At 32.0% G+C, this 19,488-nt stretch overlaps 1 protein-coding gene across 3 annotated transcripts in view; it reads left to right on the top strand.

The window, feature by feature from the left end:
* Positions 1-19,488, top strand: part of LOC145296655 (potassium voltage-gated channel subfamily B member 2-like) — a 1,059,074-nt gene that overhangs the window by 576,048 nt on the left and 463,538 nt on the right. For all 3 annotated transcript variants that reach the window (XM_080142594.1, XM_080142592.1, XM_080142593.1), the window contains exon 3: positions 1,236-2,312. In XM_080142594.1, the coding sequence (XP_079998720.1) occupies positions 1,236-2,312 (1,077 nt within the window). The remainder of the gene's footprint in view (positions 1-1,235; positions 2,313-19,488) is intronic.

The raw sequence follows: 19,488 nt of genomic DNA, 5'->3' as shown, positions 1-19,488 counted from the left end.
ATCTTTTTTCTATTATTAGAAATATTTCCTTACGTTAAAAAACGTTTATAGCTATCTCGTTTTTATTCTTATTCCATTTCCCATATATTGTGATTTATTTTACATATAAAATCAGTGTGCATGATATTTTTGTCTATTTTGAAGAAATGGACAGGGTAGATGATTTCATCTGCCAGTGTTTCAGCTTTCTTTCAAATGTCATTATCAAGGCGTCTGTCAACAAAGTATTTGGAGCTTTAGACATTGGTGCCTTAATGTGAGGTTCGGGAGAGGGCCAAAAGGCTGGCAGATGGAACCATGCACTTTTGATCCTTTCTATATTCACAAAATTTATACCATGTTCACACTCAAAAACAAAAGAAATGTTATGTTTTAAATCACAAATATTTTTCTTTTCTTTTTGATAACGGAAGATATAACTATTTAAAAGAAATGCCCTAAATTTTCCTGTTGCCTCAATGTATTGATATTTCTGATTTCAAGTCCATTTCTATTGCTTCATTGTTGTTTGTTGTTGGTATATTTGCTACTAATTGTCCTGAATAGATTTTGTTGTCCCCTCCCCGGCTTCTCTGTTCTCTTCCAGCTTTCTGTGAAACTTCTAGTTTTCAGATTTTATCTATATATGTATTATCTACAAATATGTATATATATATATAGAAAAATATATGCATATGTTTTTTCTCTGCTGTTGTATGGATTGTCAGCGTAACAGCTAGCACACCTCTCCATGTACAGCATCCACTACCAAACTGTGGCTAAATCTGGCTGCTATTATATATGAAAAAATAAAAACCGTCTCCTACTGTCCCTATGGGTCATCCTTATCCCCATTCGCCCTCCTCCGTTACTTACTGCTATTATCTTAAATGTATAATTCTTTAAATATACTACTTTGCTTTCTCAACTGTCCTTCTTCCAGCATTTTTTTTAACCCTCTAACCATTATGCTTTGGTGTGAGTCTCAGCTTACTACTACTACTACTACTACTACTACTATTTACTACTACTATTACTACTACTACTACTACTCTTACTACTACCACTACTACTACTCTTACTACTTTAAGTCCCTTCAAAAATCTACTTACAACAACAAAAACAACCAATCAAGTTAGAAATCTCTAAATTAATTTCCTTGCGACAAAAATTACAAGAAAAAAAAAATAAATAAATAAAGTATGTTAACCCTGTGTGTTTTTTCAGCGTTACCAGAATTTGAAACCATTTTTCAGGTCTTGGCCATTGTGTCCATTCTCTTCATTGTCCTGTCTACCGTGGCGCTAACACTAAATACAATTCCCGGGCTCAAAGGTGAGGGAGAGCACGAAGGGGCTGATAATCCACAGCTTGCCATTGTGGAAGCTGTTTGCATTGGATGGTTTACCTTGGAGTATCTGGGACGCTTTTGGGCATCCCCGAATAAGTGGAAATTCTTCAAAGGACCTTTGAACATTATAGACCTATTGGCAATTTTGCCATATTTCATTTCCCTAGGATTGACTGAGACCAACAAAAGTACGACGGAACAGTTCCAAAATGTCCGCAGAGTGGTGCAAATCTTTCGAATAATGAGAATTCTGCGAATTCTAAAACTTGCAAGACATTCAACTGGTCTGCAATCGTTAGGGTATACTCTACAAAGAAGTTACAAAGAGCTAGGTCTACTTATGATGTTTTTGGCCATTGGAATACTCTTATTCTCAAGCCTTGCCTACTTTGCGGAAAAGGACGAACCGGGAACTAAGTACGTCAGTATCCCCGAAACATTCTGGTGGGCTGCCATCACCATGACGACGGTAGGATATGGTGACATCTACCCGACGACGATCCTTGGAAAAGTTGTTGGTAGCGTGTGTTGTATCTGTGGTGTGCTAGTTATTGCGCTTCCGATTCCTATCATAGTAAATAACTTCGCTGAATTTTATAAAGATCAAATGAGAAGAGAAAAAGCATTGAAACGTAAGGAGGCGCTCGAGCGAGCGAAGAGGAATGGCAGCATAGTCTCCTTCCACTCTGTAAATCTGAGGGACGCTTTCGCCAAGAGTGTTGATCTGATGGATGTCGCCTCAGAAGTCCCGAGAAACGACTGGGACACGAACAGTGTGGAGACGAAGTCTATGAGCTCCCCACCACCTTGTGTCATGCGGGGATCAAATCCTAATACACCAAAGCTGAATGGGCAAGGAACAGCAAATTTCGACTGCAAAGAGAATCAAGAGAATCCTAGCAACACCAACCTGCTTGATATTGATGAGGAATCATTGCATCGGATGACCACGACTCAAGCTTCAAACGAGATTAACCTTCAGGTGAGTATGATCTTTATTTTAAACACATTTCACATGTCAAATTTAAAAAAATATTATTTTCTTCTTCTTCTGAAAATATATTTATTTGGAGGTAGGGGTGAAAACTTAACAATAACATGAAAATTACCATAAAATTTTGGAGACACCATTTCTGTTGATGATATGAGAGAGATAACTTATCTCAATTGAGATTATTTTCTTAACTTTAAAATCGTTTTAGTAATTTTTTCTTTGAAATTTCTACAATATAAAACTTTGCATCTACAAAATAATAAATTTTTATTTAAATTTTCTTTTATAAAATAGAAAGATTCCTTTCAAATTAGGAATTTTTCAAAATTATTTTATTACAAATTGTTTTACTTTATTTATATTTTTGCATCAACAGTGAATAAACATTAGTAAAAAATAAATATAAAAAGCATATTTTTCCTGAATACAGATAACGATTTTATTTAAATAAGGATATTTTTATTTACAAAACCGAAGATTTTTTATTTTGAAAATGTTAATGGATGAACAAAAACTGAAATGAATTATATCCCTCACATCATCAGCATCAACTGAGATTGTGCCTTTTTTTCTAAAACCAATTCTAAAGTTATGTCTTTATATAAGTGCATTGGAATACATTCTGTATAATTAGTTAGTATTTGCTTGTGAATGTTGTTAAAATCAATACAATTTTTCTTTCTTTCCTAAAAATTCTTCTTTCAGGTGTTTGTTCTAAATTGAATTGTTCATATTTTTTTTATTAATCAAATATTTTTATTTAACTTTAAAAAAATTCAGAAACTTTTTGCTTCTTTCTGGGATTATCACACTTTTAATGTTTTTATTTCTTTTCATTTAATTTTGATGTGATTTGCAATTGTTTACTAACTCTTGTCACTTTAATTTAATAAATACAAACCAATTCAGGTATTTGTGGTTAATATCAGCATCAGACATCCTTTTAAGCTTACCTCAATATACCAGGAAGAATATTATAAACTTTATCTTTCAATCAAATGAATGTTATGAATTCACTAGTTGGCATTGTCGATTCGCTATCACTTTGCAAAGTGCAAATCAAAATAATTGAACTATTAATTAAAAATGATAAGCATCTCATTCATAACTTTGTTGTAAATATGAAACAAAATCTTTGTAATTTATTCATATAAATACTTAAACATTGCATTTTAGTAATTTCGATACAAATTCATTATCTTTTAAATGTGAGCATAAAGAAAAAAAGAAATCAATTTGCCTTTTCACTTGCAATCTAGAAATAGATTGCAACTTGTTGAAAATCAAGGTGATCTTTCTAAAGATAGACATTTGAGCACAAATGCTAGGAAATAAAACAATATTGTAAAAGAGGACTATTTGTTGTATTAAAATCAAAGCAATTATTGAATAATAAAAAAACAATGATAAATAGTTATTTCATAAAATCTTTTGAAACGAATATGCAAATTAGTTAGTCTTGCCACTGATAGCATACATGAGCAAGATAAATTATATGATGGATCTACTGTGTAAAGTTTAATTGAAAAAACGTTTTGACTTTAATGTTAGTACTTAACTTTTGCATTTATTCATTTAGATTATTAGTAAAGAATATATATTTCTTATTTTACCAGATTTATTGTTTTGATAATAAATGTTAGGGATATTGATGCAAATGAACAATTTTGCACTTTAATATAGGTTAAAAAAATGAACGAGGATATCAATTTTAAAATTATAATATCTTCTCAATAAAAAGATTAACATTTTAAAATCTATGGAATAAGTTATTCAGAGAAAGTGATATGAGAGTGTGCAAGCTAAAAGCTTTCAACAACGACTGTCTTCGCAGCATTCTGCATTGTCACCGTGGAGATTGTGTTTCGGTTTTTACTCTCCACTGAAGACTAAACCTACGCCACTTGCCATCCATTCTTCTTCAACAATGTCTCTAGTGGTTTAGACACGCAGCTCATCGACCAGAGGAAGAGCTCATTCGCAAGGTCGTGTTTCCTACCTTTCTGACTGACTGGCACGAATGTGTCAATGAGCAGCTGAGAACCTGAGTGACAAAAATTAAGGACAACCTGGTGGTATTATCACGCGCACAAGTAGATGGTCTCCGGCGATGGACCAGGCCCAAGATTCACAGAGTTGGGCTGCAATGGCTCAATATGCGGTTCATACTTAGGAAGAAGCTGACAATCCAACCAGGATGATAGTCACTACAAGTAGTAAGTAAAGTGAAATAGATAAAAAATAATGGCATTAAAAAATAATCCTTTACAGCAATTAAAAAAATTTCAATGATTTTTAATGTTTCATATCCCCACAAATCTCTAATTTTGACAATATAAATACTTTATTATGTAAATGAAAGTTGTCTGTGTGTGTGTGTGTGTGTGTGTCCAGCTAAAAATAAAATGTTACACAAGGCACAACCACAAAGCTGATATAGTGTTTTTAATCATTGCCTCAGGCAAAATGGAAGCACATTTTTTAATATTCATTTTGGAGGTTACAAGAACAAAAGTAATTGGGGTAAAGTGACATTTTGAGCAAATCGTTAATGGTATTATGTAGTAATTATAAAAGCAGAGATGATCAAGAGAGGAAGGAGATATGACAGAGAGAGGCAATGTAAAGAAATCAGTAGAAGGGGGAAATTGGGATGACTAAGGAATTGAGATAAAGAGGGAGATAGGGAGAGCGAGAAAGAGAGAAACCAGTTTTAAAATAAAGATATTACACAAACTTTTTAATTCAATTGTTAATGCTCCTAGGCAACGCAAGGTAACCATGCTAATTTTCTTATATTTGTGAAAATAATATACAGCCGAATCTACTGATTATAATTATAAAGTTTGTGAAAGGAAATTATAACCAAAATTAGATGATGACACAAATCTCTTAAAGTTTAATTGAAATAATCATTTTATTATCTATAGGATCAGTGATGGCTTAAACTAAAAAAATGAGGATGGGCTGCACTTTCAAAATTTTATGAAAAAATATTTTATTATTTACTAGCAGGAAGACGCGACGCTGCTCGGGATTTAGTGAGGAACATTATTTCCTTTTTTACTATGCTTATAACAACAAATGAGGTGCCTTCAATCTCCTTTGATCAATCCGAGTGGAATAAAAAATAGGAGGCATTACTTTTGGAATATATATATATATATATATATATATATATATATATATATATATAAATGTAAATTTTGTTTGTTAAAAGTGAATAAAACCATATTTCTACGTTACCAATTTATTTGAAATTTTCAGACAACCCTTCTTTAGAGTCGAGGCATGTTTTTATGTCATTAAAATAAATTTACGTTGCGAATTATTAAAATATTAAATAAAATATAAATATTTTTCGAAGTCATTTCTGCGAGACTTGCCCGGTTTTATTTCTGGTAACTTCCGTTTCAACTACTCTCGAATTTCAAGATAAGTAAAAAAACCCAAAAAAAAACTTACTCATGCAGAGAGTGATCCGTGCTGAAATAATAACGTTATTATTTAAAAAGCCATTCTTAACATGAGGAAGGGAGGGTGTTTTGTACCTATTCTGTACTTTAACCTTACAATTGAATAAAAACATATCATAAAACTTTAATTAAACGTGGAAATACGATTTTAAAAAAATAGCGCGGATCACTCTCTGCATTAGCACACACAAAAAAATAAATAAATAATCCCATATTTTAAAAATTTAAATTCATTTATGTACTTACCAATTTTTAATTTTAAAATTTATCTTAAGGCTTTTCACTCATGAAACATTACGTTTTAATTGTTTAGTTTCTTTTCACGGCATTGTTTCCATAAAAAAGTTTGTTTTAACTTTTTCTAAACTGTTTCATTTTTACGACATGCCTCAACGTATTATAAAAAACCCTAATCTCCCCATGTTAGAAAAAAAAAAAAACGCCCTTCCATAAACCTCGAAAGCCGTTCTTAATATGGGGAGGTTGGGGTGTTCATTCCGAAAGCCGTTTTAACATGTGGAAGTTAGAGTGTTTATAATATGCTGGGGCGAGTCGTAAAATTAACGAAGTTGCTATCTATTATTTATTGCAAAAATTGCTTGAAATTTATTTATTTGACAAAAAAAAAATTACATTTTGGTACTCCTTGGGCGTTGAGTTCCATGGCGACCAGCAGAAAAAAATAATAGTCGCTCCCTTAGTCCCCCACCCCGCCCCACACGTAAAATATTTTATTTACTGACGTTGCCGTAACTAAACGATTATTTGTCACATTTACAAACATTTATTTATTTATTTATTTTGAAAAAAGTTTTACTTTTTATGAATATTAAAAGAAAAATGGGTACTCATGCAGAGAGTGATCCATGCTGAAATAATAACGTTATTATTTAAAAAGCCATTCTTAACATGGGGAGGGGAGGGTGTTTTGTACCTATTCTGTACTTTAACCTTGCAATTGAATAAAAAAAACATCATAAAACTTTAATTAAATGTGGAAATACGATTTATAAAATAGCGCGGATCACTCTCTGCATTAGCACCGAAAAATGTTACTACACATTTATTAATAATTTCTCACTTTTACAAACATTTGATTTTAAATTTCTTTTTAAATGACGACTTTTATCAACTTTTTTTTTTAAATATCCCCCCGAATGGTGTTTATTCCGAAATCCGTTGTTAACGGTTGAGGGTGTTTATTCTGAAAGCCGTTCTTAACATTTGTGGAGGTGGACCTAATGTAAAAAAATAAATAAATAAATAAATTTAAAAAAAAAACTAAATCATTTACTGATAACTTCTCACTTTTACAAATATTTTTTAATTTACATGCGCGGATGAACAAATTGTTGAATAGTGCGAAAACAAAACGTTTTTGTAATGAACTTCGGGATAATTTTTTGGATATTTACATTTAGGTCCACCTCCACAATTTTCTTTTTTAAATGACGACTTTTATTGATAAATAAATTTACTTCTCCGCAACTTTTATTGATAAATAAATCTACTTCTCTGCCATGGGCACTGAACTCCTCGTTTTTTTTTTTTAATAGTATTTTCGGGTGGGTATGCTGACAACAAATATCAGTTAAATTTTGCAAATAGCCCCCCCTCCAAAAGTGGTGTTTATTCCGGAAGCTGTTCTTAAGATGAGGAGGTTGGGGGGGGGGTGATTACAAGGTGGACCTAATCTAAAAAAACAAAAAACAAACAAAAAAACATGTTTTTTATGCGCACATAAGCAACTATTTTTTTTATTAACTTTTTTTTTTTAATTTTTATTTAAAAATTAGTAAATTTCAATGGATAGAATAATAAATCATTTATCATTAATATGTGTTTTTGGTTTTATGTTGAATGAAATATGTTTTGTGTTGAATGAAATAATGAACCAATTTAAATATTCCGGCATGCGTTTAAGGGTTACGAAATTATCAATAAATCGTTTAGTTACTAAGCCAACGTCAGTGAATAAAAAAAATGTTACGTTACGTGCACATGCATTAGCCTTGACTAAGGGGGGGGGCTAAGGGAGCGACCATTAAATAATTATGCTGGTCGCCATGGAACTCAACACCCAAGGAGTACCTAAAGTGGCACTTATGCACTTATGTTATCGTGCTATTTTTTAAAATAGTATTTTCATGTTAAATTCAAATTTTACAATATGTTTTTCTTTTATTAATTTGTTAAGTGAAAGTACAGATAACCCGGTCGGTTTCTAATGTGATGAAAATCTAGCCCCCTCCCCCCCCCCAAAAAAAAGGGGTACTCTGTATAATAACAAAACATTAAAATTGCCTCAGTCTCGAAAGATTTCTTCTCTACTGAACGAGGAAACAAACGGTGAAGTGTAGTTCACCTTCTGTTTCTCTCCCCCTCTCTCTTCCTCTCTTAATATCTCTCTCTATCCATCTCTCCCTTTCCCTCTCTCAATCTATCTTTCTCTCTATATCACCCTCTCCATCTCTCTTTGAGCCCCTTTCTCTCTCTAACTCCCTCTATCTCTCTCCTTTCCTCTGTCTCATCCCTCTCTGTTCTAACTCTCCCCCTCTCTCTGTTTATCTAGCAATCCCTTTATCTCTCTATCTCCTTCTCTATTTTCCTCTCACTTTCTCTTTTCTATCTATATATCTTCCTCTCTATCTGTCCATCTCTAATCCCTCATCCTATTTTAGTCTCCTAAATTAATTACAGTGAATAAGGCATTGTCAAAACATGGATAAATCCTATTTTAGTCACCTAATTTACTGACTGTGAGAATAGAAGTTATTTGGAAATTACTGCTACCTTGAACAGCACCAGAAGTAACTGGTAAAACCTTTCTAATTAAATTGATTTTGGCAGCCATTTGGTAACAAAATGACATAGCCTTAGCCCTTGCTGCATGAGGAATACCTGCGACCTTGCTGCCAAGTAGAAGAATTATTTATTCTACTTTAAAACATTCAATTTTTCAAAAATCTCATGTTCGACATCTCCAAAACATCCAATATGGGGAAAAATATTGCAGAAATGCAAACTTATTGTTTAGGATGAAATGCACAATGGTATGCAAAAAATCACTTGAGGCTCTTGGTCGATCCTTGCAAGATCTGCGTGGCAATGTTAGACCATTTGGTAATGCAGTAATATTGCTTGCAGGAGATTTCAGACAAATGTTACCTGTTATTCTTCAATCAACACCAGCAGATGAAATAAATGCTTGCCTCAAATACTCTACTTTTTTGTTCCATGTGAAGACATTAAACTTAACTCAAAATATTCATATCCAGTTGCAGACTGTTCGATCTGCACAAAAACTTTTGCATCACTTGTGGGAAATTGGGTACGAAAAAGTGCCAGCTGATCAGAGTTAAGGGCAAAATTCTTTGACTTTTAACTTCTGTAATTTCTGTAATTTTATTTCATCAAAAGAATAGTTAGTTTAAAAGGTTTTTGCAGATATTCAAATTATAAGAATTCCATTTGACTGAGTGAATGAGCTATTCTTGCAGGTCAATACAAAGATGCCCATGAACTTAACGCTATTATTCAATGTAAAATTCCAAGTGAGGTAGTCAAATCCAAATCCATAGACACTGTTGTGAAAGCAGATAAAGTGGTTAATTATCCAACAGCTATATTTGCCAGGGATGCCACCACATGTATTGCAACTGAAATTTGGTGTACTAATTATCATGTTGTGAAATATAAACCAATCCAAGCTTTGCAATGGCACATAGATTGCAGTAAAAAAAAATTAACAAACAATATCATAGAAACAACAGTCTTAACAGAACCTTTCACAGATGAATATATCTCCATTCCATGCATTCCTATGATTCCACCGGATACATCATTACACTTTAGGAAATTGCACTTTCCAATTTTATTGTCATTTGCAATAACCATCAACAAAGCACAGGGAACAATCTTTACAATTGTGGGCCTTACAGTTACACACTGACTGTTTTTTCACATGAACAATTTATGTTACGTATTCAAGAGTCACCAAACTGGAAAATCTCTATATCAGCTAAGAAAATAGAACAACAAAAACTGTGTACCCATGCAAAATGGAAAATTAAACCTATAAGAAACATGCTTTTTCTCATTTTGGAACTTTTTCCATTGCGCCAATTTGAGCCACAGCAACGCGTGGCAGGGTACAGCTAGTATATATATATATATATATATATATATATATATATATATATATATATATGCATATATATATATATACACTAAAGTACTAGTTCCAAAACAGAAAAAAATGTTATGTTTGAATAAATCAATTAAGTACTGAAAAAATAGGCAACATATTTAGATCATAATAAACATTTATTCAAATTCAAGCAATTACCTGGTCTTTTTGGGGTATTGTTTAATGAACTTTTTGGGAGGTTGTGATTAAAGAGAAAATGAACATATATTCTCATGCACCATTTTACTCACAGGTTTTAGATTAGAACGTTTTTGTGTTGAATACCTCTTCGCCCATTTCCATTATTGGAACCTGAGAGTTTTACATTTTGTAATATCTTCATGTTACATCAGGTTCCAATTAGCACTTACCTACATTGAACTATTCCATTGTTAGATATGACTATATATATATATATATATATATATCCAGTGTTTTATGATTTGAAAAATTATTTCAATCATCAAATATATAAATTATAATTAATACACGATAGTAATTATTATATATAAATATATATATAAATATATATATATATATATATATATATATATATATATAAGGCGGAGGGTCACCAACAATGTGTATTTTTTAACATTATTTTATTATTCCGTGTCTTGGTTTTTAATTGAAAATTATGTTTAGATCATTGTAATAATGTTTTTAAATCATTGAAATTGTTGTTAAAAACATTATTACAATGATCTAAACATAATTTTCAATGAAAAACCAAGACATGGAATAATAAAATAATGTTAAAAAATACACATTGTTGGTGACCACCCCCTTATTTAAATATAAATCTTTCTCTCGTTGCAATTTCTTAACCTATTTTATATATATATATATATATATATATATATATATATAACTACTTAATTTACTCACATAAAATTAATATACGAAAGTATAGATTTATGCGTAAACTTTAAGTATTTACTTCAAAAGTGCTCAATACGTAGGTATAGGCACATAAGCCTGAGGAGTCCTAGAGTGGATGAAATGCCGAATATTCAGTGTAGCTTAATCGCCATATATATTTTATAAATTACTATTGGCCTTTTTTGGTCAAGATCAAAGTGTAGTATCTGTTCTTCAGATGCTGCACTTCCATTCCTTGTTCTCTTTCGGTGGAGGAGAAATCCTTCACGACTGAGACAATTTTTATTTTTGTACCTTTTCTCCACGTTAAAAAACGACCCTGGTGTCTAACTCTGTCCCGTGGGGAGGCATAGTAAATAGGTACTATATATATATATATATATATATATATATATATATATATATATATATATAATAATTATTAATGCCTACAAACATTAGTGTTTCATCCTTTTGGGACTCATCAGTGCAGGGTGTCACGATTAACAGCAGTTGATAGATCCGAACCCGGTGACAGAAGCCATCCCTGGCTTCATTAGCAGAGACCTAATCCATTCGGCTACCGTTAACCGCAAGAAATGCTGTTGAATTTAAATATTTATTTTTTTAATGCTTTTTAACGTCTGTGATGATCTATGCATGAGTTAAATTGACCGACTTTAATTCAACTGAAAGTGCTCAACGATAAGAAACGAGTTTCTTAAAGGAGCTGACATAATTATTTACTATAATAATTATTAAATACCTAGACACTAGTGTTTCATCCTTTTGGGAATCATCAGCACAAGGTATCACGATAAACACTAGTCGATAGAACCCGGCGACAGACGCCATCCCTGGCTTTATATATATACACACACACGCACACACAAGGTGCTTTCAATAAGTTTCCAGACTTTTTTTTCGTATGGGTTCTTTTATTGATAGTACACACATTTAACTCTAGTCCTCTGCAAAGTAATATCCTCCAGTTGCAATGCACTTGTACCACTCCAACAACTTCTGGAAGGTCCCATGGAAGTCCTCTATGTGAGCATGCAAATGACCCTCATTACAGCCTCTTTCATCTCCTTAATTGTCTCATAACGACAGTCTCTAAGGCATTCCTTAAGCCTAGGGAATAACAAAGAGTCACAAGGAGTCAGATCTGGACAATATGGAGGGTGAGGGGCTGTTTTGATGCCCATCTTGGTCAAATAGTTTGTGACAAAGATAGAGTTGTGGACTGGTGCATTGTCCTGGTGGAAATGCCACTGACCTGATTTGAAGAGTGCTGGCCTCTTCTGACAGAATCCTTTCTGAATTTCCTTAAAACCTCAACATAGTATTCATTATTGACTGTCTGTCCAATGGGAATCCAGTGCATGTAGATCATACCTGTGCTGTCAAAAAAAGGGGGGGGGGATCATCATGGGTTTCTGCGTGGATTGGCTTTATCTGGACTTCTTGTATCTGGGAGAACCAGGATATTTCCACTAGAAACTCTGTCTCTTAGTCATAACATTAGATCCAGCTTCCATCGCAGGTCAACAAAGCGCTAAGAACTGCAGAATCTGCATTGATTAGCTTAACCATCTCCTTGCTATCATGACAACTGATCTTCTCTGAGCATCATTGGATCACACTTCACACAAATCTTTCACATCTTTGGTTCCTCACGAATAATTGTGTGTACAGTTCCCGCACTGGCATCAAACTGTGCACTTAATGTCTCTAGCAACACAAAACAGTTCTTGTCCATGAAATTCTTTATTTGGCCAATCAACTCTGGTGTTTTGACTTCCTTACTCCTCCCACACCTTTCATCATCCTTCAAGATTCCCTGCTTTCCTTGAATCTCTTATGCCACTCAAAAACTTATGCTCAATTAATACAAGATGATCCAAAAGCAGTCTGAAACGTTCCATACGTTTCTGTGGCATTTTTTTTCCAAGTTTAAAACAGAATTGTGTAGCATATCGTTCTTCTAAAGTGTTCTCACGTCCAGATTGCATTTTTAAAATTCACCAACTGTGAGAATCAGGCTTTAGTAGGATGTATTCCAGTTCCTGCTGTAGCTGTTTATTTGAACCTGAAATCATAAAAATTGTTCCAAAAATTTTCAAGGATCTATGTAAAGGGAAAGGCTCTTTTAGTCTTGACAGACTATGGATACCCACTGTAAAGGTGCCTGTGCATAAAATTTTTATGGCAAGAGTTGCCCAATCTCCAACCACACCATCCTGAATCGACATTGCTAAATATCAGTGGCAAGTGGAGAGCAGGTATATATATATATATATATATATATATATAGGAGCAAATAGTTAATAAAACGTGTTAAAAAACAGTTTAAAAAAGAGTTAAAAACATATTTAATTTGAAAAGAAAACACTAAATAAGTGGATAGTCCTTGGAGTTTCAAAGAAATACTTTCCTTCTCGTCAGAGGGTAGGAATTAGCAAAATGCGGGATCGGATTTTGCATGCAAAAGTATTTGATGAAACTGCAAGTAAGTCAAAGATCTTACTTGATAACAAAAAGTGAAGCATAGGGAATAGTGTGAAGAAAAAGATGATTTTACGTGAATGGATAGTCTGGTGAAGGGTAAAGTATCCAATGACGGTAATGTATATATATATATATATATATATATATATATGTTCAGGATGACTGGAAACAATGCCGAGATGAGCAGAGAGCACATATAGTGTCTAGAATTCCCAAATGGTCACCCATCTGGTACTAACCAGGCTCAACATTAATTAACTTTGGTGATCTGGTGAAAACCGGTGTGTCAACGTGATTATGCCACATAAGAGTCTACGACAATTTTAAATATCTGTACAATGTCGGCAAACTTATTAAAGGTACCTCGTATTACTTTTTTTTATTATTGTTTTTTGTTTTTTTGCTGAGCTCCATTTCAGTTCCTAACATTGTTGGAAGAGACTGCAATTTTTGACAAACTCTGAATTAGCATTTTATAAATATAGTCTAAATGTCATTAAAATCGAATAGACGTAGTTGAATTTTTAAGGGAATTCCAGCCTCATAACTCTTTTAGAGGGAATAGATACAGGTTCGGCACATTGAAGAGCATGTAGAAATTCAAGACTACTTTCATTGACGTCCTAGGAGAATTTTATACACATGATTTCATCAAAATAGGATATATTTGAAGTTTTAAAAAAGCTTCTGTATCCATAGCTTCAGGATCATTTCCACTGTCACCTCAGAAAATTTTATATATACACTTTTAATTTTTATGCAGCTTTTTTTAACCTTTCTTTTTGTAAGTAACAAACAAACATTGACATTTATATAGAGAGATTTAAAACATGTCATTTACAGGAACTTTATTTTTGTCACATTAAAAATATCTTAGAATTAGTTCAGAATCTCAATTTTTTAAAAAATTTCGTTTACCACAGCACTTTTCTAGCCAAGACATTGTCATTTTCAGTTGGAGAAGGTGTGAGTTGTAGCCTAGCAGCATCTATGCTTGGGTTTTTTTTTATAGATTAAAAAGATGAGCAATGTATTTAGGGTATAATAAATTTTAGATAATGTTATATATAGGTTATTTAGATGTTAGAACTGTTATCCTCCTGAGAGAAATTTTTTTTAAATTATCATTTGTCAGTTATGAATTTATATATTTCTTGTTTGGATATCTTAGAGGCAAGTGAGTGATTGTGGAAGATTGTTCAAGCAATATACATAAATACCCAAAGTCGAATTAAAATTAACAGCACATACATTGAGAGTTTTAATGTTAAAGTGAGAATACATCAGGGTTATGGACTGAGTCAGTTGATTTTCATTTGTGTTGTAAAAGCGTTGCCTATAAAGTTTTGTACAGGTTGTTCGGAAAAGATGCTGTATGCTGATTTAGTAGCTGTCTGTGAAACAATGAAATATTTACATGTTATGTTAGAGACTTCGATAAATGCTACAGAAAGTAAAGTTTGAGAATACTAAAGTGATGATCAGTGGTTTTAGTGTTGGTAAGCCTCCAGAAATAGGAAAATTCCCTACTTTGTAGAAATGGAAGTGGGTGCAATTTTTTTCTGACAACTGTAAGCAAGAAGTGCAGTGTAATATAAATTGAGACAGTTTTTGTGGCAAAAAGTGTAAGACAATGAAGTAGAGTCAGAACTCAAATGCAGAGAAAATATATTTGGATGGCAAAACTATTGAGGTTGTTGCCTTGGTGATATCATTGGAACACACATAAAAATGGTGCATGAACTTGTTACATGACTAACAAGCAGAACATTACCACTGTTGACCAAAAGAAGAGTCTATAAGACGTGTGCATGAGAGAAATGATATGAGAATGATATTATGGATATATAATATGAGTTTAAGAACAGAGCAGCAGAGAAATATTAAATCTGAACAGCATATGGAAATGTATAAAGAACAGGAGACATTAGTAGTATGGTTATATTAAAAGAATGGCTGAAACTTCTTGGATTAGTAAATGTAGAAGAGTTAAGGTAACAAGATTGGTTGACAGGAGAAGATCAAGCAAAGCAGGAAGTCATAAGGATGAAGTTGAGAGAGATGGATAAGTTAAGACCTAGCCAGAAATAGATTATTCTAGAAAGCGATTTTTAAAAGCTGTCTAATATATGCCAGCATGTAAAACAGACATTAAACTGATGATGGTGATGGTGAACATGTCTGAAAATTTGGTATTACATCAGTTGTGCTTCTCTTAAAATAATCACCTTATACAGGCTTGAGGTTTTAATCTACCCTAATATCCTACTAGTATTCTTTGAAAGAGAAACACCTGGATTCATACTATTTCAAAGAGCATAAGTAGTGGTTAATTCAAGAATTTTATTGAAAATAGAATTCTGCTTGCCAGTCATGAAATTTGTCTGAGCAGTTTTACTAAATTCAGTTCCATTACTGTCACTGGTAAAATGTGTTTTCTTGCTGTCAAGATTAGAAGATTATATATGCCTTTAAAAAAATCTAACTTTTTCTAGTTGTAAAATCGGAAAAATAGTCATATTTAATGATTTTTCATTTACTGTTGAATCACCACTTACCAAGACCAAGAGCCACTCAATGATAAAGATTATCAACCAAAAGATAATGAACACCAAAGGAGATTAATATTGATCAATGATATGAAGTGTGTGATTAGTTATGCCCCATTTAGGACAAGCATTTGTAATATTGGTATAAAAAGATAAACATTCGCTCCTCTCCTCACTCTTAATTCTATAAGAAGAAATAGTTCATTAAATTGATTTCATGTTAGGAATGGAGTAAACATTTGCATCAAGTGATGTTACTGGAAACTAATCTTATAATCAAACGAAAGTATTTGTTGCAAATGCTATAGATAATAACAATAGAAGAATAGAATCTGTTTGCTTTCTTTCTTTCTTTGATATTTCTTGTTTAATTGCCAGAATTCAAGAAACAGGTTTTGTGGATATGACACATTAAAAATCAATATATAAAAAATAAAATAAAAGATAAGCTAAAAAATAAATGACAGAATGTCTAAACTGATTAAATCTTATTATTTGGAGGCTATTTGTGCTTTGCCTCATATTATTTAAATTTTTAAAACTACCAAATTTTAGTATAATAGTTGAAAAACTATTATAAACTAAAAACAAAAATCTAATGAATTAATTCAAAATTTTTTTAAGTGATTTAGTCTTATTCTTTGAAGATTTTATGCTATATTGCGGTGCATTTGGTGCTATTATTTGAATTTTTTTAAATTTATCAAATATTAATACTAAAGTTATAATATAATTTTTGTGTTCGTTTCTACCTTATACTTTTAAATAGATAACTTAAGATCTTGATGTAAAAACAGCTTTTTTTATCATATATATTTGAAATAATATATATAATATATAATTTTATATACATTACGTTAGCTCATTCTTCTACAGTAGCGATTTAAGCCTGTGCATATTGTTTTAAATAAAATAAACAAAGAATTATATGGTTGTAAAAATTGATTAATAATACATTTTAATGATTAAAAATATTACAGGAATATCAAGTTGATTCAAATTAAAAATAAATATTTAAAATAATATATCAATCCTTTTAAAAATTTTTCCAGCAATTATTCTGCATCTTACATGGAAGGGAGAGAGTCATTTTTGTAAATTTGAAAAAGAATAATGATTTTTGTATTTTTCTCTATTGTAGAATTATTCTCAAAGAATCATCTATGTTATTACGGAAGACTTATTTGTTCGATTCAACTAATGCAAGTTTGTAATGTTTAACTGCACAATGCATAGTTTGTCAATCGATAAATCCAAGTTGGCTTATATTACTTACAAAAGACAAAAAAAAGAAATGCAAAAGTATTTTGGTGGCAATAAATGAAAGAAAAATTGATAATCAACTACTAATAATCTTACTCTGTAGAATATAAATATAATTTTAACATAGATTATCGTCAATAGATTAGCAAATACGCATTATATATTTGGATTATTGAGACTACTTTACCTATTTTAGTTATTATTTTCATTCTTTGATGAAACATCTGATCTTAGTTAGGTGCATCTCTTTAAACGTGAGAATCTTTATATTAAACTTGGGACCGAGGACGAAATTAAAAATTTTATTTACTAATCTGCAAGAGTAGACTGTTTTCATTCATCCCGTCATTCGTAACTGAGTAGAAGTGTTGTTGATGGAATGACAACAATCTTATGGATTAAAAATAAACGGTTCAGTTCGAAATTTCATATATCTTACCAAGTTTGAAATAAACATTTCCAAGTTGGAAAAGATATACTTTAAAAAGGTCGGAAGTGACATTGACTAAAACATTGTGAATATAACAAAGAAGACAAGATAAATATTCTGAATATTCTAGATAGTACAAATTATCAATCAGCATCTCAAAAATTCCAAAACAAAGTTTATATAATGCTTTATTCAATGTTAAAGATGTTTTCAGCTCACTTTTTCGTATGAAATAAAATAGAATGATAGTACGTTAGCTCATAAGGAAATCTACCAGAAAGAGCCAAGAATGTTTTCTGTTATTGTGAGCTCTACAACTGACCTCAGTGTACACTCAGCTAATTCATCTGTTTGGTATTATAACTGCATGTTGCAGAATATCCTATTTGCCCAGATTTCTCAAGCATGTACAGTTTTCTGCTACCTCTAAATTTTCTCTGCAATTTCTACAATTTCTTTTTTAAAAAAAGTTGCTTAAAAAAAAGAAATAAAAAATTGCTATTAAGAAACAAAAAATGATTGCTAAACCCTCTGCAATGCACATTTGTTGGTCTCTCTCTCTCTTTTTTTTTCAAACTCTTTACCTGCAGTGCAACCAACCTTGCATCTAAAAACAACCTGGTGGCCTCTCTCTGTTTTAACCCATTGTTCTAAAATTAACCAAAGATTGGACAAAATACGAATATAGAAAACATATATTAGGTGTGAAAATATATCTATTGCTGTGGATTAAATAAAAAGTTATCATCACAGTATGATATAAATTTGATTTGCAATTTTATTTATTTATCCATTACAAATTTGGGAGTAATTATTTAAAGGTTTGAATAGTAAGCTTTATTTAACTTTGGAAATTGATTTAACTGATGTAAATTAATAGCTTTTTATATTAACACACACGCAAACACGCACGCACGCACGCACGCACGCACACACATATATTGATTGTATAGTGAAACTCAAGTGTTTAAGCTCATGGGATATTAAACACTTCTAGAATAATATAATTCCATTGAAAAATTAAGATATTTTCTAACTAAAATAAGGTCTCATATCAAGAAAAAACGTTTTTTTTATTAAAAAATAACTGCTGTTTATTTAGAGCCAGATGACTTGAGTATGTATAATCACAAAGTCTGAATCTTCAGATGGACAGGGAGGAAATGGTATACTATTAGATATTTTCATAAAAACATCCGTTTTAATCAGTACATGTGGCGAATAATCTCCCATAACCTGCTATTTCGATGTTTTGATGACAATTGATTGAGATTGTCGGACTGACTTCCTCATCTTGGTTGTTATAGTCACAAAATTTCGGCCGTTTTACCCTCCAAAATACAAAACACCTGATGAAGGCCGGGTTGCAAAACGGCCGAAACGTTGTGATTATAACAACCAAGATGAGGAAGTCAGTCCAACAATCTCAATCAATGAAAACACCTCATCTCAAAAATACAGACAATTAATTTTGATGACAATGTTTCAATGTTACATATAGGGGGGGGGGTTCGAAGTCAAGCAGTCTATGGAAAAAGTAGAAAATTTGCTGGCACGTAATGACCTTTACAGTAAATGCGGCATGATTTTGTTACTAGTAGAGTGGTTGGAAATATTTTCATTGAGAGGGTACATTTGGTTCAGTCAGTTCATCAAAGAAAATTCTATAAAATACTCGTAAAAACAAACATCGGGATGTAACTAAAACTATGCTACAGGGATTGGAACTTTGCTGACAGTTAGAAACATAAGGTTAGCGACACTTTTGCACCCTTTCGAAGAGAGATAGATTAATGGTTAGTACTTTCTTAGTATGCTCGCCATTATCTCTTACACTGCCTGCCTTACCCATTATATCTCAGCTGCTGGGTATATGACTCACAGA

The sequence above is a fragment of the Euprymna scolopes genome, chromosome 17 (genome assembly GCF_053919585.1).
Source record: "Euprymna scolopes isolate OS-2025 chromosome 17, ASM5391958v1, whole genome shotgun sequence".
Taxonomy (NCBI): domain Eukaryota; kingdom Metazoa; phylum Mollusca; class Cephalopoda; order Sepiida; family Sepiolidae; genus Euprymna; species Euprymna scolopes.
The sequence above is the reverse complement of the archived record's forward strand: the minus strand, read 5'-3'. Positions and strand labels throughout refer to the sequence as shown.